We start from the raw sequence: 24,789 nt of genomic DNA on the forward strand, positions 1-24,789 counted from the left end.
TATTTATATTTGTTATTATTTTTTTTTTTCTGCCTATTGTGCCAATAGGCTTACTTTTGGGGCCTGATGGTTAACCTAACCCATTGTGGTGCAGGCAAATGTTTATAGTGGTGCCATCTTGCTTGGCTCATGGTGCCCCCAGAGCTCATCTTTGATCCTCTCTTGTAGAGAGAGAATCTAGAGTCCAGTTTGATAGGTGGTCTTCAGGACAGCATGTGGGTCATCTTAGGCCACTTGGCAGTGACTGAAAAATCCCAGCTTGTGGCAGTGGGTGGGACACGAACCTGTGGCCTCCTAGACGTGACGCCCGCACGCTAACCACTCAGCCACTCAGTTAATTGTTTTGAATGTTGTTTCATCATTCTTATGAAGTGATGGGGGTCAATATCACTGGGTGATCTTTCCACACTTTAGCTTCGCTCATCTTGTTTCTTATGTTTCTGGTTCATGCAGCTTGGTGTGGGAAATGAGGTGACTGATGATAATGATGCTGGTGATTGGTGATTCATCATGTTGCAGATATATTGCTTTTTTCATGATTGATACTGGATAATAATGATAAACCTCTTATGATTCCATTATTTTTAAAGAATTAGCCTTGTTGTAGTTGATAAACATTCCATGCTAAGTTCCTCTCAACAAAGGCTTGAGTTCTCTTCGACAAAGAGATAAAGTCCACTTCAGTTGATCAACATAGTTCCCCTTAACAAACTCAGAATATCTGTAAAGTAACAAATCATCAAAATCTCATCAGCAAAGAAACAAGTGTTTCTAAAGAAAGGCACAAATACCCCTCAGTAAGGCAAAGTTATTAGAAAATGTCCTCCTCCATAGGGTTTGAGTTGTCAGCGCTATCTAGTGCAATTTAGCTTTAGAAAGACCCTTTCACCAAGAAGTGTCTTATGAATGCATTTTGTGTGTAAGGCAATTATCTACTTAAGAAATTGGTAAGATTTCTTTGTCTCAAAAGTTTTTGGTTATGTTAGGTTCCCTTTGTTTATAACAAGAATACTTCTCTCAGGTTATTGGTCAACTCGTAGACAAGTCAACTCATACCTTATATTTGTACCTCTGATCAACTCGTAAATGGTAGGAATTTTTCTATAAAACGACTGACATTATTACCGTGTGGGTAGTAATTCATATAGTTAGGATTCTTCAGTGGTGGGTGCAGTTCCGCTAATTAGCGAAGCAAACTTTTTCGTCAGCTGATAAGCGTTTTCGCTAACTTTGGAAACAGTTAGTGGACCAATTAGCTTCCGCTAAATGTAGTTCCTCCTCTGCTAATTTTAAGTCCACTAAATAATTCATACAGGTTTGTTCTTGTCCGTCTTGGTAGTCTCTGCACCTGTTGAGCCATATGGCACAATAATTCCAAGGCTTCCACTTTTGGGTAAATTACGCCTTAAAGTTGGGTAATTGGACAATTATTATGAAAATTTTTTGGGTATTTTGGGGTAATGCATCTTCCATTTCCAATTCACTGAACTTGGGATTTAATAACAAGAATTCAATATTTTCCACATGACAAGAAATAAACTTAAAATAATAAAGGCGTCAGTTATGAAAAAAAAAAAAAATGCATGAAAAAGTTTCTTTATCAGTTTAGCGGTTTAGCATAAGCAAAACTAACTTTTTAGTGAATTTTAGTTGGTGAAGCTAACTTTTCTGTTAGCAGTGTCCAGCACTAGAATTCATAATATACTGGTTTGAATATCCCAACAAAGTTTTAGATAAGGTTACTATTGAGCTGAAACAGAACTTTACCTTTAATGTTTTGTAGATAATGATGAACAGGCTTAATCACTTGATCATGATCAAGTGATTAAGCCTGTTCATCATTATCTACAAAACATTAAAGGTAAAGTTCTGTTTGAGTTCAATAGTAACCTTATCTAAACTTGATCACATACATAATATCTGAATTAGCTTATATTGATAGCCATGGTAGGAGCGCTCTTCGCAGCTGATACCCGATATTCAAAGATGTGATAAATGAAGAAGGTAGCCAGGCTTGGAAGAATGAAATATGCAAGAATATTATTATTATTATTATTATTATTTTTTTTTCTACGCCTCCGCCTATTGCGCAGGTAGGCTTGCTCGAGGGGCCTGGATGGTATTCGGCCCCAGCCCGTCATGGTGCAGGCGTTTATGGTGGATTGTGTGAGATACTGAGGGGGGGTGCATATACTCATGATTACTAGTGTGGAACTGAGAGTGAAAGACAAATCCCATGATGTATTACAAATCCAAAGGTTACAAGCTGACCATGGCTTTAGGGCTATAAGTTAACGTGGTATGAGTTAATCGAGGTACGAGTTGACTTGGTTATGAGTTGGCTTGGTAACAAGTTGACCTAACACCCTTTCACAGAGCTTCAAACATTTGCACAGTATGAAACTTCATAAAAAAAAACTAGCTGAAATATGAAAAGAACCAATTCATCTACCGACCACAATTCCTCTGGCCATATTCCATAATTGTTTATAAATTATATAATATTCTGTTTCATTGTTTACCTCTATGAAGTTTGTTAGTTCTGGCAGCTTAACCTCACTTACTTTTTATTAGTTTAGCATTTGGAAATAGTTTATTAGTGTTGCTTCTTTTTTATAACATTTTTCAACATTTGGCATTAAGGAATGGGCAGTTACATCACTTATCTCTTGCCTGAAGCAAATAGCCAAGTATGTTCCTTCAGAAGTATAGATGGTTTGATCCTGGGGCAGAGAATCCCACAACTCTTTCTTGAGCATTTACATTCCCCCCTCCACCACCACACACACACACACACTCACCTAAAGAAATAAAAAAAAAGTCACAAAGCATTGAAATTTCCATGTATGTGCAGGGTCCACTGTGAGGTAGACGGGTAGTTTAAAAGAGTGACTGACTAACATGAGGGTTGTGTATGAGCACATAAATAAGATAGAACTTATAATGTTTCTTTCCTTTGCCTATCATGTATTTTTTGTTTCTCAAATCTGGGTCCACATACCCTGTCTGGCATAAGGAATGAAGTTCAGGTGATATTGTACAATAAAAGAAAAACTTTTCTAGTGATTTACAGCAATGTGATTGTTACCATATGAAAACTTTTTTTACATACCAAGTTATGTTAATAAAAACAGTATTATGAAAATTAAATATTTAATTTCATTTTCCTAATACCCTGGTAAAGATAAACAACTTTGACATGCTCTTGTCACTGATCCTTTGTATACATTCAAACTGATACAAATAAAATATTCAAGGCACCTATTCAAGTTGGCTGTCCCATAATGACTCGCCTTCCATCTGGCAAGCCCTCTCAATGCCAGGCCAAAGGACAATCAAGGGTTGCTGTAGAGGAGCTTCCTCACTTCATGTGGTACAGTCCATGAGGTGTCTGTGCTGGAGTCCTCTGCTCCAGAAACAATCTCTTTGTCTTCCTGGAAGGTTTCTGATAGAGACGTCTCTGAAACATTTGACGCCACCTCAGATATGCGGTCTAGAGGTACAGTGAAGGTTCCACTCAGCGGTAGAGAATGCCGTGAGCTACTCTCTCTAGGCACACTACTGGTGGCTTCACTTCCCTTGCTTGCTGGGAAGGCCGAGTGATTTTGATGGCTGAACCCAGTTTTGCTTTTATCTTTAGGAAGAAGTGAAGGGTGATATGACTGATCCAGTGAGGTAAGTTTATCTTCTAACTTGAGATTCGTTGTGAGTTTGTCCTTTTGGGGCAGTAAGCACCTCTTCAAATAGTAAAGCTCCATTTGCAGACTTGTGTTACTTTCCATCTTGTTTTCTACTACATATTTCTTTCCTCTTTCTTCTGACTCGTCAACAGTAAGAGGTGACTGGATGAGGCCTTCTTGTTGTCTCCTCCTCCACTCCTCTGTTTTGTCCTTGAAATAATTATTCAATCCTGTTTTCTTCTGCCTGTTCATGACATCATATTTAGACCTTGCATGCAGATTTGTGTGTGATCTACTATTCTTACTTGAGCTACTCAGGAAACTTTTCCATTTCATCCATCTTTTTGGGGATGGTGGGGATTCACTGTGAAAACTGGGCTCTATAAAACTCCGACATGTAGTCAGTTCCTCCTCATGGTCATCTAGGAGTTTTGCAATGTCCGCTTCACGCTTCTTCTGATGATTTCCTCTTTGTTTAGCACGCTTTACCTCTCTTTCACAATTTCTTTCCCTTATCTGTTTCCCAGTCAAGCCCATGTTTTCTGCAGCAACTTCACTGACTACCTCAACATGTGCCCTGGAACATCCCTGCATAGGTAAAACAAGGGGATATATCATGAATGATGATTATATTGGTGAAACTGAAAAATAATTGATAATTTGAATAAAAATCTTCAACTTATCAAAATGTGCACATGAAACATTTATAATACATACAAAGATAACTATGAAATGTTGCAAAACAACACAGATTTCCACAGCACGTGATTCAAAAGATTTGATAACGATGATTATGTAATGTTAACATATATGATGTACATGGTAAAAATAAATGCAACTACACACAAGCATGCAGGGTATGTTCAGCCATATCTAGTACCAAAGCTGAATCACGAGGAAATGAAAGTTTCATCTACTCATATTTCAGTTATAAAAGAATAATGCTGGATAATGTATCGAAGCAGCTGCAAGAGTGAATTTCAAGGCAACAGAATATATAAAAAGTCGCATGGACAATATCAATCATAATGGGGAATTTGACAAGCTTGGCAAATGAAAAAACAATTACCCTTGAGGCTGCCAGGTTGGATGGAGATGCAGACAATCTTGCCTGAGCTTCTTCCCTTCTCCTCTGTCTCTTTTTCTTGATCCATGCTCGAATTTCCCTCCGTCTCTGCTGCAGTTTTTCTTTGTGACCAACAGATGTACTCTCTCCCAGTAGACTCCCACTCGACAAAAGATCAAAGTCATCCGAATGAGACCTACAAAGACAAAGGTGATGGGCTGTTTATGCGTAAACCTGAAGGAACTTTAACCCCTTCAATTCGGTGACGCCGACATCGGCGTCCGAAGGGCGTCCGACGTCATCACCATTAGTCCTTTTCTAAACCTTTTAATCTTTTTCCATTTCCTCTTAATTCTCTTCTAAACCTCTTTAAAAGGAAGTGGAAGAGGATTAAGAGTAATTTAGAGGAGGATTGAAAGGTTTAGAAGAGGATTAATCCTCTTCCATTTCCTCTTGACCCTTTCCATACTGTGACGCCGACGTCTGCGTCACGTATGGAAAGGGTTAAGTGAGCAGGATTAGTGCTTATGTCCTCTAACACTGCTCTAGTTTCAAGTTTCACTATCACAGATGAAACCAGTCACAAAAATGTAAATATATGCCTGACACGGGCACAACACTCATACTTTCAACACAACTGAAGGCTTAATAGTAGCAGTGTGCAGTGTCATACATTCCATTCTTGTTTATGCAGCAAGTATGATGCCAATGGTGATGATTGTCATAAAGTATAATTAAGACAAAAAAAAAAAAAAATGTGAAATAAAAAATATAATGGTCTCATTACCTACTTATTGACTTTAAGAGCTTTCATATTTTCACAGCAAATGAAAAATGAGCATCTACTTACCTCATACATGCTAGATCAAGATGTAACTCTGATAACCCAGTGTCTGATGCAAAACTTTTTTGCCATTCCTCTGTTCTTGTCAGTTCAGAGTCAACAGTAGAAGGTGCTTCTTCTTGTGCAGGGTCCTGATAGTTTGCACCTTTAATGCTGAAGAAACCATCACCCCTCCCTATGGGTTGCTTCCTATCAGCAGCAAATATTTTGTTTCTTTTCTGATGTAATGAAGTGCTTTCATCAGTTTCCAAGCTTCCTGACATTTTCTGAACTCCCTTTGACTGGATATTGTTTTCACACTCTATTATCTCATCAACCATATCACTTGTTATGTTTTCAAAATCAACAGCATTTAAAAATTGAATTAATGTGTCTATTTTTCCTTGCTTTCTGTACACTGACAAAGCCTCTTGCCACTGTGCAGGCTCTCTTGAACTGCTGGCCATATTCACATCATTATGCTGTCTATGACTAGAATTACTTGAGAACATTTTACATGATCTGTGACTCTGTGCTGCAGGTTTGTCTGTTTCGGCTTTTTCAGTATCCTCCATCAGCAGTCTAACTCTTGACACAAGATGCTGTGACTCACTGATACTCTGAGCAGCCTCCAACACCTGCTGCTCTAGTGCCCCAATACTCCTCTTATTCGTTTCAGGCAAAGAGTCTTCTTTAACTTCTTCCTCCTCTGGAATGCTGATAATCATCTGATGAAAATCATCTAGTGATATTTTACCAATGCAAAATTCTTGATAAAGTTTGTCTATTGTCATATTATCATCATTCCTCTGAACTTCATTTGGCCCTGAGGAAACAAATGGGACTGAGTTTAACTGATCATCATCAAGTTTTTGAGCAGAATAGTTGGATCTTTCAAGTTCTCTCATGTCACTCCCTCCTGTTTCATGTGAGGTTTGAACTAACTGCTTTTCATGAAGTGAATTTGCCTTTCTGTCATACCCGCCTTTTGCATAACCAAGAGATTTTGCTGATTTCCTTTCCTCAGAATCTGCAGCTTCATAACTTTTGTGCACATCTAATGAGGGAATAGTCCTATTCATCTCTATGTCTTTCAGTTTTTCTTCAACAATTTCATTTGGAGTATCAAAAATGTGAACAAACCCTGTGCCAGTATCTAAGGGTGCCTGGGAATAGTGACTGGGCGCTTGGAACTCCAACTTGTAAGAAGCCGATGGATGTTGAGGAAGCAAGGCAGCACTTGGTGATTGAAGGGAAGACTGATTTACTTGGGGTGATGGAGATGGCGACGATGGCAACTCGACTGGCGTGATCAGTGAATCAACCTGAACAGATTCACTCTTACTTGGTATGATGACTTCAGCATGCACAGATGCCTCCCTTGTTTGAGGAATGTAAGTCTGAGTCTGGAATATGGAGTTACAGCAGTTACTGACCAGTCTCCAAAACAACTTTCAAACATAGCCTTACTTTTAGCTATGGGACACAGCCAAGTTGATAATAAATAAATAAAATTCACTACCCAATCATGTATGACATTTGTAAGATACACTGTCCTATTCCTTCTTATATAACTCACTAAGAACCGAATGTATACAAAAGAGTTTCATTTAGAGGTATCACCATTTACTATGTAACATACCATTGCAACTGTAATATTTTGTTAATAATAAGTGTAGATGAGGAAATAAAGTCTGGAAGTATTACCTGTACTGCAGATCCTAAGGACAGCTGTGGCGGCTTGTGGCCATTAAACTGCCGCGTCTCAGTGTCTGATATCTGAGTTCCCTGAGCCTTCACTGTCTTGAGGGTCGTCACTTCATAAGGTTCAGTATTGATTGACTTATTTTCTACTCTCCTCTTCTTCACCAAATTTATATCATTTGACTGATTTGACAGCAGACTATTCTCAAGGTTTTTATTGCCACTGTTGGTTTCATCATTACCACCAATACAGCTTTGACTATTTTTCACAAATTTACTTTCACCTCTAGGTTGGGGTTGACTTTGGATGGTGTTATTGGTTCTTGCTTCAGCTTCTGATGGTTCATAATGAAGTATGGATTCTCTTTCACTTGCTTCATGACCACCTCTCAAAATATTTTCATAATGCCCTTTCTTGTACTTGTTGGCATAACTTTTGACTTCATCCAGAAACCCTTTGTCTAAACTTTCCCTAACTTGGTTTGACGTGTCTGAATCTTTCCTTTCAGGGTTTGCTGGAAGTCTGATTTCACTCTGCCACTCTGAATCTGGTATCATATATTTTTTGGAGACCTTAAGAGTCTTGAATTTCCCAGGTGGACTTTTAAGTGGGCTTTGCTTACAAAACGCAAACACTTGGCGAGGATTCAGAAAGCTGAAGGTATTTGTTTTCCTGTCTTCCTTGAGGGGAGAATCAAAATATTTGGGTATAGTTAATGGCCTCACTTCTTCCACCCTTTTCCCTTTAATGTGTAATGGTGCATTTAAAACAGCATTCTGGTTTCTGTTCAGTTTGTCTGTTGCAGTAAGCCTGTGCACATGCTGTGTTGGAAGTTGCTTGAGCTGTAAAGATCTTTCTTGTTTTGTTTGCCCATTCCCTGATGGGGAAATTTTTGGAAGTGTAAGAAGCTTCAGAGTCTTTCTTGTGTTGGTATTTTCATTCACATGTGCCATGGTTTTCTCATCTCTCGAACCTTGGACCTCATCCATTGGTGCAGGTCTTTGGGCAGCTTTGACTTGCACGGCCAGAGGCCTCAGATGCAACTCTCCACAGTCCCAATGGCGAGGAATGTCACAAGGTTCTCTTTTCTCTACATGGAGAGATGCTCTTGACCTTGCTTGTCCCTCTTTCGACTTACTATCCAAGGGTTCATACTTACTTTCTTTTCTGGTATTAGCACGAATATTCTGGAGAGGTGCACCCACCCTTTTTCCCCTTTCCTCTGGTCTACCATGAGCCAGTTCACTCCTATTTCCCTTTATGACATCATTTTGGATCTTTTGACCAGATGCTTCCAGTTCACTTTCCTCCTCCAGATCAGAGGCATGCAAGGAGTCTGGTAACGTAACATCATCCAGCGTATCTTCAGCTGTATTTCTGTCTGGGTCACTGGATGTGGTGTTCCTTTGGTCCTGCAGCTCAGCCACCCTTGATCTACTCCCTTGACCTGCCAATGGAGGAAGGTGAAGCAGATGACCAAATGGAATAGCCTTTGGATCAGATGATGTCTCAGGAGCCTCGACACCAGTTAGATTACTCTTTATGTGAGGAAAATGTACATGAATGGACTGCCTGCTTGGGACTGACTGCTTGACCTCTTTAGAATGCACCTTTACCTGGTGACCTTTAGTGGTATTCCTGTATGATCCCTTCAGTGGAACTTGACCATTCTTTGCATAACTACCAAGACCTTCATTCTGGGAACTATCTAGGTCAGTACACGTCCTGCTCTTCTCATCAGTCTTCATGCTGTTCCTCTTGTCCTTTTTCTGTTTCTCTACTACTTGTGAATAGACAGGAGAGCTTTCTGTACACTCTGTTTCTTCTATTATGGTCTGTGAAGGGCTGGTTACACGTGTGCCTGGTGGGTGATCTAGCTGGTGTGGGTCTTCAGGATGAGTGTGTGTTGTAACAGACGATTCTTGAGAGTGGCCTTCAATGCCTTGCCCTTCTGTACACTTAGAATCCATGACTTTGCCTTTGCTAGAACTCGCAAGGTTAAAAATATCACTCGGTATCAATGAATCACTGTTTGGCCTCGTGTCTGAAATCTTGGATGGCAGAGATAAGCGTTCTTCAGAATCATCATTAATTTGTACATTTTCTGTATTTAGTGCCTCTGTGTCTTGACTTTCTGATGGCTGAGGATTTTTTGTGATTTCAGTGTCGGGCTCATGATGTGAATGTTCAATGCCAGTGTGTTCTTCAAGGGTATACAGTCCATTCAATGCATGTGGGGTGGTCATTTGTAGTTCCGTCTCTTGATCAGTTTCTCTACACTCAGCTCTACCTTGGTCCACTTCTGTCCGAGCATTTTCATACCCAGGAACTGCATGTGCATTGAGAGGACGTGAATCTGTAGCTTTCCTTATTCTTTGTTTTCCATTTTTCTTTTTCTTTTCAAAATCTTCAGTTGAAATTTCAAGATAGCTCTTTTGATCATTCATGTGTGACCAGCATTTGAATAAGTCATTCCACTGTACTGAAAGCATCAAATCATTCAGAGGTAATTTTATTTTGCTAGAAGCACCTGAGACAAGGACATCACCCTCTACAGCATGGGGACAAAATTGTCTTTCTCGGCTCATCATCCAGTTCAGCATATTGAATGTGTCCTGAATCTCCATATGTTCTATATTGTAAGGAAAATACTCTGGAAGACACATTAGCTTTTGCATGGGAGACTCTTTGTTGCCATTTCTGATGTTTTGAGATGCTTTCAGACCTGAGGGAACTGGATCCTGCTCTGCTGGTTCTTGTGATACCCTCCGCCCACTTCCAACAGAGAGACTCCTCGCTCTTGAAACAGAAACACACTTTCTCTTCTTTCTAGACAATGATCGAGACCTTCCCTGCACTCTGGGAGAGGGTAACTTTCTCCAAGAGGGATTTGTAATGTTTTGTGACTTTGACCTTATTGTTTTAGGGGTGACTTTTGAGGGACTTGTCATAGACCTTTTTATAGGGGAAAGAAGGACAGTCCTGTTCCCTCTTGGCAGCATTTCTAGGCTTCGGAAAAGGCCTTTCTTCTCTGGAGTGGTGAGGGCACTCACATAGGAGTTGTGAGAACTTTGTTTCACAGAGTTACCAATGCCAGTGGTAGATTCATGGTATATTTTACTCTTCAGTTTCAGTCCTTCAAATTCTCTCTTCCTAAGCACATCACTAAACTGAACAAGCAGAGGAACTGATGAGGTGTGTTGAGGGAATTTCTGAACATCACGCATGAAAGTCATTTCAACAAAGAGAGTCAGAAATTTCTCAAATTCTTCTTTGACTTTTGGAGCTGCAAAAGTTCCATTGCATGACTCTGTTGGGTACTTACTGACATAACTGAAGGATTCTCTGGTGTCACCCTCTGATGACACATGCCTTGCATTTTCTTCACAACTCTCCTCATAAATGGAAAACATGGATTTGAATATTTCAAGTGAGGATATAACATTATTATCTGATCCATTGTTTAAGGAAGGTTCAACTTCATTCACTGCTATATTTGTGTTTTTCCAAGTAAGAAACAACCTCTCTGTCTTATCTCTCAGCAATGAGGGAATTTCTGAAGGCTGAGGCAAAACCTTGGCAAGAGCTGCAGCCATGGCAGGCACCGGAGGAGCCTCACTGGCGGCTGTCACAGCACAGGTGACAAAGTCTGTCCTCCAAGAGTCGTGGTCACACAGAGTATTCAGCTCATCTACCCAGGACAGAATTTCCAGGGTGTGCATTTCACAAAATTTCAGGTCCTGAAATAATGTATGAATGCTGAAGCACATGAAATCATAAGGATTCAAATAACAAGTAACAAACACAAATATATGTTCGTATACACCCCTACATCATGATCATTACTTATAGAAGTCTAGGATAAGTACATTATAATGAGCATCAAATGTAGCCTTACTTGGCGCATTGCTGCTGAATTTCTGACAAAACTACGGATCCCCAAGGACAACTTGTCTCGGGAGTAGAGAACCCACACCAGGGCCATCACCTGGTGCCACAGCTGCATGATTCCCTCCCACTCAGGTCCCACAGGATGCCAGTGATCCTCCATGGGACCCAAGGACTCCATCAGGCAGCTCAGGTCTTCAGCACCCATCAATGGCAGCTGTATCAAGGAATTTACAGTGTCAGAAGTGCAACCCAATATGTAGTCATCTAGATATAAATTCACTTGCCAGCATATGCCCATCAACACACTATAGACATCATCCTAACAAAACCTTTCACGGTCACAAATGAGCAACAAATCACTGTAATTTTGCCCACTCTGACACACGCATGTCACCAGAACAGCCAAGAAGTGGAAGAGAAAAATGTGCAGGTTGGCATCCATAGAGGTGAAACTGGAGATGGCCTAAACATGTCAACTGCAGGATTTATGAAAAGTGCACCATATCTCAAAAAGTAGAATTAATGAATCTTCAAAGACTAAACAAACAGGTGAAATAAAATCTGAGATGGTTTTGGTGAGGGAAAAATAACAGTAATAAATAAATGAAGTACACAATAAGAAAAGGTAAATGATGACTACCAAACGTGAATGAGGAAAAGTATGAAACACGAGACCAAAGAACTGAGAGAACTGCTGAATCCAAGAAGCAAGCGACACAAATCAGATGGCAAATTTCCTACAGTGACCATCCCTTGAGAAGAGAAAATGATGTCTTGCATATAGTACAGCCCGATGTCTACGTACATATAGAAACACAAGATCAGCAGCATGTCAATCAATAGGTGCCAGTGATCATAATTATCAATAGTGTATGAGAATGACAGGTTCTAAGCTCAGCCTGCACTGGATTTAAGTGTCTCAGCTGTACTAAGTCTATAGTAACATCCAAAATTAGCTACACCCACATGATTCCAGCAAAAACCTTAAGGATTCAAGCTTGGCATCCACCAATCACATGCAGCCAGAGTTGGGGAAGAAGGTGGACTGGCCAATGATAGTGAAGAAAGAAGAGGGACAAATTTTCAGTGTTAATGCGTTGAGTCTACACTAGTGTCCCACCTTGCTGTATTCCTGCTGGAGAGAGAGGAGCAAAGGGTAAGCAAGGCCGGCTGCACTCGTGACCTGACATGCCAGTCTCAGCCAGCCAGCCACCTCCTGCCTCAGCCTCCTCTCATTCAGACTAAGGGAAGATGCAGGGTAAGCAAGTATGGTATGTTGTGTTGTGCTATGGAGAGCTCACCACAATGACAAAATATGAACACAAACAGTGCTGGTCCTTGTCTTTGAGAGGCCCAAAGTAGATTTATGTTTTGGGGGCCCAGAATGTAATCCAAATTGTATTGACATGAGATAATTACTTGACCTTAAAATAATGAGTTATTATGAAATCTTAAACAGTACCAATATTTATTATAATCTTTTTATGATAAGTAGTTTGGAGATCACTACTGACAAAGGGAACCTGAGGTGCTGCATGTAATGGTTGTGAACAAAAAAGGACCATATACCAGTGGCACTTACCTACTATCACTGCATATGGAGAGGGACAGGTCCTCCCCATCCTGAGGCCCAAGGGGGCAGAACACAGGTGGGGCTGGTAAGTGCACCTGAGAGGGCACAAAGGTCTCAAATAATGGTGTTAAGTCCCTCATTCTGGCCAGACACTCCTCAAGGATGCCTGCCACAACCTCCACACCAGTCATAGCTGCCAACTGTAAGAGCTCCCGATAACTCTGAAACTCTGATGCTGTGGACGTGGTGACTGGTTCCTGCAGCAGGTGTTTGATCTGGTGCAGAGGAAGGACTGTGCTAGGCATTGGGACTCTGAAAAGAAGACACATGCATTACTTTCCATGAGACCTACAGAAGTTGGGAAGTATAACCAAATCTGATAAAAAATATTTGAGAAGCTGTCATAATGTAGACTTATCATCACATGAAAATGATCATATATATCATTATATCCATGTATCCAAATCATCATAACTACTTAAAAGAATGCTCTTGTTTCGTCATGTGACACTGGTAATGATCAGACAACTACTGATCGCACATTTTCTTGAAAAGGCGCTTAATATTTCATACCCTCTTCAAAACATATAACAAGTATCATTTTTTTACAGTCCAGGAGCTCCGACTCACCTGCTATCCCCAACACTAGCCAGGACCCCAGCCACCAGAGACATCCTTGTGTCGCTGAGCCGGGAGGCCAGGACAGCAAGGTCTCCCCAACACCCGGCAAGGGCCAGTGCCTGAGCTGTGGCATCAACAGACCACTGTCCAGAACCGGCTTCCTCTCTCTTCATGGGTGACAGCTGCCCATCTATTCCTTTCAATTAAAAAATATCAAAACTTCAATAATGCTACTGAATATTAAACAAATGCCATACAGTCATGTCTTTTATAAACACTCATATTGTTGGTTATCATTACAAACAACAAAGAAAATAGTTTATCCATTGAATCCTTACTGAGAATTGGATAAATAATTTCCAGTATGGTGACGAGTTACAACTACAAATGGAGGCATGAACAACGATGGATTTGTTATGGAAAAAAAAAAGGGAGCTGGGATCTAAAGGGATGAGAGTAAAGTAAATAAATCCCCCCCCAAAGAGAGTGTCAGGAGCCCATCACACCTTGAGGCTGTGTTGTGACGGTCCAGAGAGGAGGAATGGCATGGGGCTTGTGTGGTGCCGGCACATTGGGGCAGCACCCTAGAGTCTCCAGAGCCATGATGCGTCCTAAACTTCCAATCACTTGCCGCGTGGCTCTGATCACGCAGGACACGGTCTTTGGTTTCGTAGCACATTCTTGACTAGATGCTCTCTCCTCAGAGGAGTACGTATATATCATAGTTTTACCATGAACTCTTTCTTGGAATAGCTTTCTCACTGCAGGTACTTGTGTTTCTTGACTTTTATTTTTGACAGTTGCTTTATTTCTTCTGTCTATCTTTGGTGTCTGGTTTACCTTGGAGGACTCATGTGATAACCTAATGCCACCACTTGCTTTGGTTATGCCTTTGTTTACACTACTCTCTAGACTAGACTGATTCTTTGGGCACAGGAGAGACCTTAATAAACTGGACAACCAGTCTAAAAAGGCAGTAACACCAGAGACTCCCTCATATATTAAATAAGTATACAGAATAGAATGCAGGTTCTGGGCCAATGATTTTTTGCCATGGCCCTCTGCTAAGTACCTCATGACCTCACACTTCCAGACTTGCATGGCCTTGAGGTATAAGCCATCAAGGTAGAGGTGATGACCCCTTCTGAGCCTCACCGTTCCTTGATGCAGATCACATCCAACATCTTGGAGTTTGCTTTGTACAATATTCAAGACCAATACTGACTTTTGGTAACTCTCCCTATCAAATTTCTTTTTTCCAAGCTGAGTGTACACCTTCTTAGCATTTTCATGTAAACACAGCCACAGTTTCTTCATTCTAAGAGAGATGGTACAATTATCTCCTGGTTGGTTGCTTCCGACATCATCATAAGACAGCACGGCAAGGTTTGTGACCTCTACCCCAGGAAAGGCTTGCACTGCTTCGGGCGTGGTCTGTGCCTGGAGAGCTAGTGCTGGCCTGAGTGCAAATGTCTGAGTAAGTGAGACTTGGACAGCAGTAAGTGTGTGGGCCAGAATGAGGAGTGTGCTGGCCATGCTCCTCTCCCCGGCGTGTCTCTCACAGGCCAGCACTGTGTGGAGGAGCCGATGGGTCAGCAGCAGGGTGGGCCTCAGCATGTGGAAGGAATTGGGCCACACACACAACACCTACACAAAAAGAAAATGAGGAAATTAATGTTTTTCAATAAAGTCAGTAGAATTTACAGCATCCTTTAGGTATCTATGCAGAGTTAAACAAACACATACAGAATGAGCACAAACTACACACACTTAAAAATTCACTTAAATATTAGTTGAAATGGGAAAGGCCACAAAAAAAAAAAAAAAACATAAAAAGATCATCAAATAAATATAAAACCTGCACAAAGATCCCTTCAAAGGTACACAATTCCAAGATGCACCACAACCTGTCTCACTCCACCTTGCCTTCCACTCCTTACCCTCACAAACTGGTGGTAGAAGTGGAGCACCAGGAGAAGCTGTGTCTGGTGCTCACAGTGATCGTCGTGGGCAGTGACTCGCAGGAGGGTGCTCACCAGCCTCACCACCAGCACCACCACCTCGCCTCCCCTCCTCCGCCACTCCACAGTATGGGGGCCGCTGTGAGAGCCTACTAAGACCCAAGCTGCCATCAAGGGATTCACTGCTTGCTCAATCAGCTAAAAAGTGTTAAAATATTCCCCTTAGAGCTTGAATGAACAGGTTTACATCTTAACATTGCCCTCACACTACAATGAATAAACTTATTGGTCTTGCAGATAAAGAGCATCACATTACTTGCATTAGCGATATAAATATAAGCAACTAAGAGAATCTGCTTGTCAGCCTTCTCATTCCTGGTTACAACTAATGATGTTGGATAGAAGATGTGCAAGTTACTGTAACCAAGGAAGTTAGTCAAGTAATCTACACTAAATAAATAATTAAAGCACATATTAATCATTTTGGATCCCATTTCCTAATAGTACTCACGGCTCCAAATTTAACAAAGAAGTAATTATAACCCAAACAGAACAATGTTTAGTGAAGTGAAGTAAGCAGCAAGTGAGAAAAAGCACTTGCCAGAGGAATAAAAAGACTGCCTGAAGTGACTCCCACTCAGCTTGCACCACTCAATGCACTTCCACTGTAATTTCATGTCCTGCCCTTAAATATATCATCCCATGACATGAATACTCACTCACCATTAGTTCTTCCTCGTCCCCTGGGGTTCTCTCCGGGACGCTGCCTGCTGCTGCTACTACCCTTCTGTCCCACAAGCTGACCTGTAAGAGTAAGGTTGGTTATTTGAGTCCTGAAATACTACTCAAAATTCTGGCAGAGATAATAAAAGACAAAGGAGAGAAAACATGGCAGATTATAATATAGCATGATCATCCAGTGTTTGTTTTGTCTTTGAACAAGAGAAGCTCCACTTAAAAGGCCCTATAACAATATTTTGATGATGAATATTCTACTGCTTCCTACTTGGGGAGGCTTGGGTGTGGAGGGGTCAGAGAGACCCTGGGTCAGGTCCAGCACAGAGTGAGCCAGTCTCCAGGTGCTGCTGCGGATGTAAGCGTAGTCGTGGGTCACGGCTGAGTTGCAGAGGAGGTGGAGGGCGTGGGTGGCTGAGGCAAGCAGGCGGTCCACCACATCACCTTCCCTGTCAAGGGTTTATAGAGAGGGAGTTTGGTGATGGATGCAAAATAACATGAAACAATGTAGAGTTATTCTCAGTCTAATGAACCTCGATGTCACAGAGTTAATAGGCTGGCTAAATCTAATGCAAACTTTTGCTTATTTTGAAACGCATGAGAAATTGATCTAGCCATGGGAGGGGAAGATAAATAAACTCTTAACAATTTCCCTTTGACTGGGATGGAACCCTTTTCCACAGCTTGCCAGTCCATTACACAAATATACTAAAAACAATAAAGCTTTTTTAAAAGGTGAGTAATTATTATGTTCTGTAATATAATTTTACAATTATATGTTGTATAGTACTTTATACTGTATTATTTTTTTTTTTTAATGATACAATAAAAATAAGAATCTACATTTGATTTCCTGGACATTTGGTGTTGATGGACACCCTTCACTCCTATTAGTCTATTAAATCATGAGTTTGCTGTCTCTCACATTCTTGAGGTGGGTGGAAGGAGACTCACTTGCTGGCGTCAAGAGGAAGACTGAGCACGGAGACTCTGAGCCCCGAGGAGAGGAGGACCTGGTGTGTGGCGGGGTGGGAGGACACACAGAAGGTGGAGAACGGTGACCCCCCAGGACTCTCGCCTCCCTCTGCCTCACTCATCCTGCAATTTTTTTTATTGATGTACTGTAAAGCATTCCTGTTGTAAGCATGCATGTCTGTGTGTGTGTGTGCTTTACTCTATTAAACAGTCTATATTTCATTGCAATCTTTCTATGAATAGTGAGATGCATAACTCATTGCACAATCCCTAAAATGACCCAAACTTTTAGTGACAAACCAAAGAGATAACCACTACAAATCATAGACAACAGGGAAAAATTAGTCACTAGTATTACAGCAATTTACAAAAGTAAGAAGGTCTACTTCAACAAAATAAAAGAAAACACTTACTCCTCAGCATGCATGTTGGAGTGAGGATGCAATGAGAGAATATTTGCTGCCTGCAGCTGTAGACCTTCCCCCTGGCAGGATATCTTGGCAAGGGGGCCCATCCTGGTGCTCACAAACAGTGCCCCAGATGACAAGCATCCAAAGAGGTACAGACTGTCGTGGGACCAAGCCAGGTCACTCACCCACTGGCATCTGGCTGAGCTGTAGGAAGAGTCAAGACAGCTAACCCCGACTGTTACTTCTACATGTATCAAAGGGCGAGAGTCTGAACCACCGCTGCTGCTTACTTTGGACGATCAAGGCTTTGTTAACATCATTTTACAAAATCTATAAATAAAATATAGTATGTAATCCATGATATCAAAAGGTTCTCAGTAAATTAGCAAAGCAGTTTAGCATTTCAGTAAGATCTATCTTGCTATCTTAATCTTCCACCAATGGAAATAAACTTAATATCATGTAGGAAAAATAATGTGTTGCCAATATATGAGCAACCTTGTAACAAAATTGATGCAGACTAATATGCAAACCATCTCATCAAAATTACAAAATACAATAGCTTACCTTACATTACTGCCTCTGAGTTGGGGCACAGCATCTTGAACCCTGGTTACCACAACAGTGCCGCACAGAGGATGAACATAGAGTAGCTTAGAATGTTGCTGCTGTGAATTCACTGCAATGGCAAGGAGACTTCGCCCACTTGCACAACTGCCCAACAGAGAAAAACAACGTGACAGCTGATCAAGTAAAGATCTTAAACTTGCTTGTCATTTTACTTTGTTTAAACTGTACAAGAATTCGCATCATCATCATCATCATCACCACAACTCAATTTACTCTATATAAGGCATGCATGTGGTGTGTCAAAATGGGATGGCTAAAGTAATGGGTGTCTGTATGAAAGATTAACCCCTCCGCTGCAACTGGTACGGATTTCGCCCTCACTGGTAGTCTGGTAACATCACTCCCAGGTCTTTCTCTGCCTCTATGGTGGATAGTGGAGTTTCCCATGCAGTATTGGGATGCTGGATTTCCCCTCCCAAGGTGCATGACTTTACATTTTTCTTCATTGAATTGTAGCAGACATTTTTTGTTCTATTCCTGTACCTTGGTGATGTCTTCTTGTAGGAAATCCACAGTCAAGGGGTTAAGTATAGGCATAATAGCAAGGGGAGTAGACAGTGGAGTAGTTGACTGGGCGAAGAATGGTACTAGAGATGGTTTGGAGAAATGATAAGAATGAATGAGGATCAGTCTGTAAAGAGTGTAGGATGGCAGGACTGACGAAAATAATCTGTAGCTCGGTGATTAAAAAAAAATCAAAATTTATGGATACCTTTGTCATGACCCTCAGTCACCAGCAGGCTTTGGATATCTATTTATCTATCTATCTATCTATATCTCTGACACCCTGCTCCCCCACTGATGGTAGTAATGATGATGACGATGATGATGTTGAGGAGGAGGAGGAGGAGGATCTACCATACCTTGAAATCAGTGTCCCTTTAACATGTAGCAATTCATTTTCCTTCATGCCGAGGTCAGACAGGGAGACCCATTGTGTGTTCCAGTGTGCGGCAGGCAGATGACCCCTTGATCCCCGCCACATGAGGGTCAGCGTGCTCACCACCACCGATGAACACTCCACAAAGCTGAAGGTGATGTGGCACTCCTCCGAACCCTGTATGAGAACACACTCAGGATATGTGTGCAAGTTTGGACACACTAGAATGTTGTTCAGACTCCTATCAGGAAAAAAAGTACTCTGGCACAACTGTTTTGTTTATCATTCATAAGTTACAGAAACAGGAGAGTTAACTTAGCAGGACGACATTATTACTTGCCTCTTCCTTCACAAAGCAGCACGTGACCTGAGTTTCCTTGGAGTGTGTGCTTGGCAAGGGAGTATCGCTGGGGCACCGAGCCACTGACCAGCTGCCAGGAACATGCTGGGATGGAGAGCAGTCCTCCAGGCAGGATCCCACGGACCTCTCCCACAGGTACACCTTAGAAAGTTAGCATCTTGTCTTAATGAAGGCTCCAGTCCTCTATCTAATGGACTAGAAAGTACAAACTAACCTCTGCATGGAGTGAAACAGATCTGGCACATTACAAATGTTTCTCTTTGTGTTTTCTTTTCTTTTTTTGTTTGTTTGTTTCTTGTGACGAAAAAAAGTTTAGTTAAAATTGAATGTTTTCTCGTCTACATTTTTCAATGTGCTGTAATAAAATGCCACCCACTCATCTGTGCTGAACATCAATAATAATTTCATGCAACTCATCTAATCAGTAATGTGTTGTGCACACTGGACCTGACATTGATTGGTTAAATTTCAACACAACAAAACACACGTTAACAGTTCATGATAATTGACAACAGTTTACTAGAATGATTTCATAAAAGTAGTGACTTTTGAACCCAAGAATCACACAACTTTCCAAAAATAAGTTAAACTGAGGTGTTGTGTTCTGTGCATTGCACAGAGCACACAAAGGCTCACCTGTGATGCCCCAAGAACCACCACAACCTTGGAGCAGGTTGAGGAAGCAAAGATCTTTGGTTTGTGGTGGGAAGGGATGGAACAGCCAGTTGAGTCTGTCCCCTCAGAGGGTACATTACTGCTATGACTCTGTGGCCGTCGTTGTTTAAAGAAATTTCTCACTACATTAGAACCTAGAAAAAAATAAAAGTTCAATAGGCTAGTGGAAACAAATACAAAAACTACATTTCAGAAATTTCTTCAAAGCATGTATATAGAGTACAATGAGAGCATGGTTCCACAGAGTTACCTAACCTTGATCCAAGACCATTGTGACAAAGACACGTTATAAAATTCTTCACCGTCATGAGTAAATAATTATTTTCCAAGAAGCAATATACTAAATCAGATGGAATTTTAACTGATGCAATATTGTCCCTTATAAAACACCAAGAAATTTACTGGTCTGAGAAACACTGTGAATAGTATACTACCAAAGAATAGAGCTGTGTTGTTACCAGGTGGATTGGTGGCGTGTGTGGCCAGCTCAGGGATGCCCTTGGCCTGCCGCACCTGGCCAGTAACACCGTGCCAGAAGAACAGGTCACCGGAACTCTTCATGCCATACACATACACGCCTGCATGAGCAACAAAAAATAAGAGAGTATGAAGAAAAAGGAGAATTACTAGTCTATGATGGTGAAATGACTTTATGAAGGAAACTGACCCCCGTAAGTTGTGTTGATGGCTGCCGCTGTCTTGGTATGAGCACTGAGCTTGGCCACTCTGGAGCAGGAGCCTGATGACAAGTCCACCTCCCCCGCCAGGTGTGTGGAGGCACTGCACACCTTCCCGCCATCCTAGGAGAGGCACACCACCAGGCTCACATTAAGTTAAGTTACTGACCACAATATCTAGTTATACAGAAATATACATGATTTCAAGTAATCATAAAAATTAGCATGATTAATCTACACATCAGTTAGTATTATCATAACTATTATGAAAAAAAAGATAACAAATAAATGAATAAAAAGTTGTGTTAAAAATATCTTATACAATTTACATGCAATGAATGGTACAGCAAATCAACACAAATTTGGGACAATATCCACAAAGTTTCCTTCTCACATTTTTGGCAACTCATTGAGGCCCACAAAGCGTTTACTCTCAATGCCTCATAAGCTTTGTGAGCTGGTATGAGTTGTCAAAAGCAGCAGAGGACCTTGACTACCTACCCTGAGTAACATCATAAAGACCCAAATCTGAACAACCTCATTCACACAGGAAGTTAACAAAATCTGTCTGTGACTAGAATAAGAGCATTAAAAAATAATTTAGACATACCATATACAATAAAAAATGTTGAATTTCTTGAACTTGGAAAGTTTGGAAAGTTTTGTTTAGTCGGCGCAACATCTGTGGTCATATGCCGGAAAGAGACAGAAGGGGAAGGAATTATAGGAGAAGGGAACAGATCCCAGGAGACAGGACACCCCCCCCCACTTAATACCCCATTCACCACTGGGACACAGGGTAAGGTATATCGAAACGCGAGCTTATTTTTTTTCCACTCAGCTGGGAATCGAGGCAGGCTCTCTCTCTTGTGTGAGCCGAAAAGTAAACTCGAACAGTATGGGTTGAGTAAAAGAATGTACAACACAAACCAAAACAAGAGAAAACTTTGAACATGATCTACATAACAGGAAACTAATCATCACTATCAATTATCTGATCATAAGAAGAAAAGTTACACCTCAAACATATATCCTAAGTTAATAAATAATACAAAACAGATCACACAACTAAAGTTCTGCAAGATGACCAACTAGAAAACAAAATAAGCAATATTAAAAAAAAAAAAAAAAGTTTAAATTGTAACTTGACAAGATAAAAAGTTACACTTCAAACATATGTCCTGAGTTGATATGTAATACAAAACAGAGCACACAACTAAAGCTCCACAGGAAGACCTATTAGGAAACAAACAGCAATACTAAAACAAAAGAAAATGTTGAAATCGTTAGAAACTTTACCTCCCCAATCCATCTCAGATCAGGCCACGGTGTCTTGGTCTTCAGTATAGAATCGTGCACAAGCAGAAGAGGGAGATGCATGGCTCTTCATTATAACCTACGCTTTGTCCATCATTTCTTTGCAACCTGACAAAAGAAGACATTACATTATACTTTTGCCTCAAAGAATCAAAAGTAAAGTTGTTCCTAGTTTCCTCAATCTGCTCCATGTAAGGAAAGGGAAGGGAAGAGAAGAAAAGGGATGGGAAGGGAGGAAATGACAGGGAAGGGAAGGGCAAGGAGGGTTAGGTTAGGGGAGGGCCGAGGAAAGGTAAGGAAAGGGGAGGAAATGAAAGGGAAGAGAAGGGCAGGGAAGGTTAAAATAGGGAAGGGAAGGAAAGGAAAGGTAAGGAAAGGAAAAAGGAAGGGAAGGGAAGGGAAGGGAAGGGAAGGAAAAGGAAGGGAAGGAGATAAGAGGCATGAGACCCCAGGAGGAACACTCACAAAAATGGTTAATGCTTATGTGTAGACAAGAAGAAGTTAGCATATGTAGTCAAGTGTAGGGTAGTCACAGAATTATTAGCATATGTAGTCAAGGAGTAATTGGGATATGTAGTCAAGGTGTAATTTGTGTATGTAGTCAAGCAGTAATTGGAACATGTAGTCAAGTGTAGTGTAGTTAAGGAGTAAATAGCATCCCAGACTATTGCACATCACCGTTGAATATGAAGACAAAGGAAATGACTGGCAGAAAGCAATTTAAAACTTGATATTAGTAGGTTAGGTTCAAGTAAGAAAGGGCAGTCCACGGGCTTTCTCCTTTTTAGATAGGGAATAAAAAAAAACATGACAGTTGCCCAGGAAACTTATTGTAACCAAACCCAAAGGAAGGACATGCTTTAGGATGTCTGTGTCAAGTGCTGGGAGGGTGTGTGAGGGTGTGGCAAAGGAGTCCTGAAAGATAAAAAAATTAAGAGGCGTGCCATTGTTCGGAATAATCACCCAAAAACTAAATGAAGTCGGTTGTCATGTATATAAAGTCGGTTGTCACATATAAAGTCGGTTGTCATTTATATTAAGTCGGTTGTCATATATAAGAGGTCAGTTGTCATATCCATAAAGTTGGTTGCCATACAATATAAAGTCAGTTGTCATGTACATAAAGTTGGTTGTCATATATATTAAGTCAGCTGTTACACATATAGTCAACTGTCATATACATAAAGTCGGTTGTCATATGTATAAAGTGGGTTGTCACATACATAAAGTCGGCTGTTACATACATAAAGTCGGTTGTCATATGTATAAAGTCGGTTGCCATATACATAAAGTCGGTTGCCATATACATAAAGTCGGCTGTCACATACATAAAGTCGGCTGTCACATACATAAAGTCGGCTGTCACATACATAAAGTCGGCTGTCACATACATAAAGTCGGCTGTTACATACATAAAGTCGGTTGTCACATACATAAAGTCAGCTGTCACATACATAAAGTCGGCTGTCACATACATAAAGTCGGCTGTCACATACATAAAGTCAGCTGTCACATACATAAAGTCGGCTGTCACATACATAAAGTCGGCTGTCACATACATAAAGTCAGCTGTCACATACATAAAGTCAGCTGTCACATACATAAAGTCAGCTGTCACATACATAAAAGTCGGCTGTCACATACATAAAGTCAGCTGTCACATACATAAAAGTCGGCTGTCACATACATAAAGTCAGCTGTCACATACATAAAGTCAGCTGTCACATACATAAAGTCAGCTGTCACATACATAAAGTCAGCTGTCACATACATAGAGTCAGCTGTCACATACATAAAGTCAGCTGTCACATACATAAAAGTCGGCTGTCACATACATAAAGTCGGCTGTCACATACATAAAGTCAGCTGTCACATACATAAAGTCAGCTGTCACATACATAAATTCGGCTGTCACGTACATAAATTCGGCTGTCACATATATATAAACAACACTACAAAACAATACAAGGTGCCAAAACCAGCAGTGATAATTAGTGGAGCTTTATGCAGGTAAGAGGAGGAGGGAGAGAACAAAGGAAGGAGGAAAGAAAGTAAAATTAATGAGAAAGCAATTAGGTGAAAGAAGACGAAGAAGCAAAAGCAAGCATTACCGAAGAGTGGAGCTATTACACACACAAGAAAAGGAAGGAGAGAATAAAGAAAGGAGGAAAGGAAGTGAATATAATGAGAAAACAGATTAGGTGAAGGGTAATAATGAAGAATAAAGAGGAAATTACCTTAGAGGCTGCGGCGCGTTTGTTTTGGACTGTGTGTGTGTGTGTGTGTGAGGGAGCCTGTCTGAACAACGTTGCCATATTGTCGTACTTAGCCTCCTATGCTTGCCGATTTCCTACCCAAAACTGCCTCCTTGACGCCAATAACTGCCTTCATGTATAGTTATCGTTAAAATGGTTAATAACAGGTGTTTTTTTGTAATAGCTATGGCTCAGAAACAGGTCAATACGAGGCTCTGAGTACGATAATCTGGCAACGGTGAGACTGAGGGAGGAGGCATCTGCTGCAGGTTACGAGAATGAGTCACAGCAATGAATAATTTACTAATGGGAAGTTAAAAACACTTAAAATCACATTTCACACAGAGCTAAACATAGTATTCGTTTATCGCACAAAGAGGAATATTCTCGATACTAATCAGTCTATCATGGTTCTCTGCTAGTGTTGATATACAGGTCTTGTTTAGGGCTTCCATCCTGAGACAGAAAAGAGAAGTAGTAAGTGTTTATTGTATGAGCACTGGCCCCAATGCCTCTTAAAGGTATAAGCATCACTATAAACTATGCAAAATGAG

General features: G+C 40.8%; 1 protein-coding gene across 3 annotated transcripts; it reads right to left on the reverse strand.

Moving 5' to 3' along the window:
- Window positions 1–24,305, reverse strand: LOC126983038 (uncharacterized). Of its 3 annotated transcripts, XR_007735486.1 has the most exons (23): window positions 24,218–24,305; window positions 21,963–22,088; window positions 20,654–20,786; window positions 20,445–20,564; window positions 19,948–20,120; window positions 19,291–19,452; window positions 18,934–19,127; window positions 18,008–18,154; window positions 17,444–17,644; window positions 17,010–17,153; window positions 16,327–16,504; window positions 16,044–16,124; window positions 15,300–15,518; window positions 13,866–15,006; window positions 13,369–13,555; window positions 12,748–13,050; window positions 12,286–12,406; window positions 11,173–11,379; window positions 7,277–11,014; window positions 5,597–6,975; window positions 4,750–4,942; window positions 2,360–4,268; window positions 1–1,079 (listed from the first exon to the last, which is right to left on the reverse strand). XR_007735486.1 is itself a non-coding variant. In XM_050835473.1 (22 exons), exons 2-22 carry the CDS (start codon window positions 22,041–22,043, stop codon window positions 3,336–3,338), a joined length of 10,029 nt encoding a protein of 3,342 aa, XP_050691430.1. In that variant the 5' UTR covers window positions 22,044–22,088; window positions 24,218–24,305; the 3' UTR covers window positions 1–3,335. The 3 variants fall into 3 exon arrangements, 2 of the variants coding, with proteins under 2 accessions (XP_050691430.1, XP_050691429.1); XM_050835473.1 differs by having other exon boundaries at window positions 1–4,268; window positions 13,369–13,549; XM_050835472.1 differs by having other exon boundaries at window positions 1–4,268.
- Between the last annotated feature and the right edge of the window lie 484 nt (window positions 24,306–24,789).

Source organism: Eriocheir sinensis, chromosome 52 (genome assembly GCF_024679095.1).
Source record: "Eriocheir sinensis breed Jianghai 21 chromosome 52, ASM2467909v1, whole genome shotgun sequence".
Lineage (NCBI taxonomy): Eukaryota > Metazoa > Arthropoda > Malacostraca > Decapoda > Varunidae > Eriocheir > Eriocheir sinensis.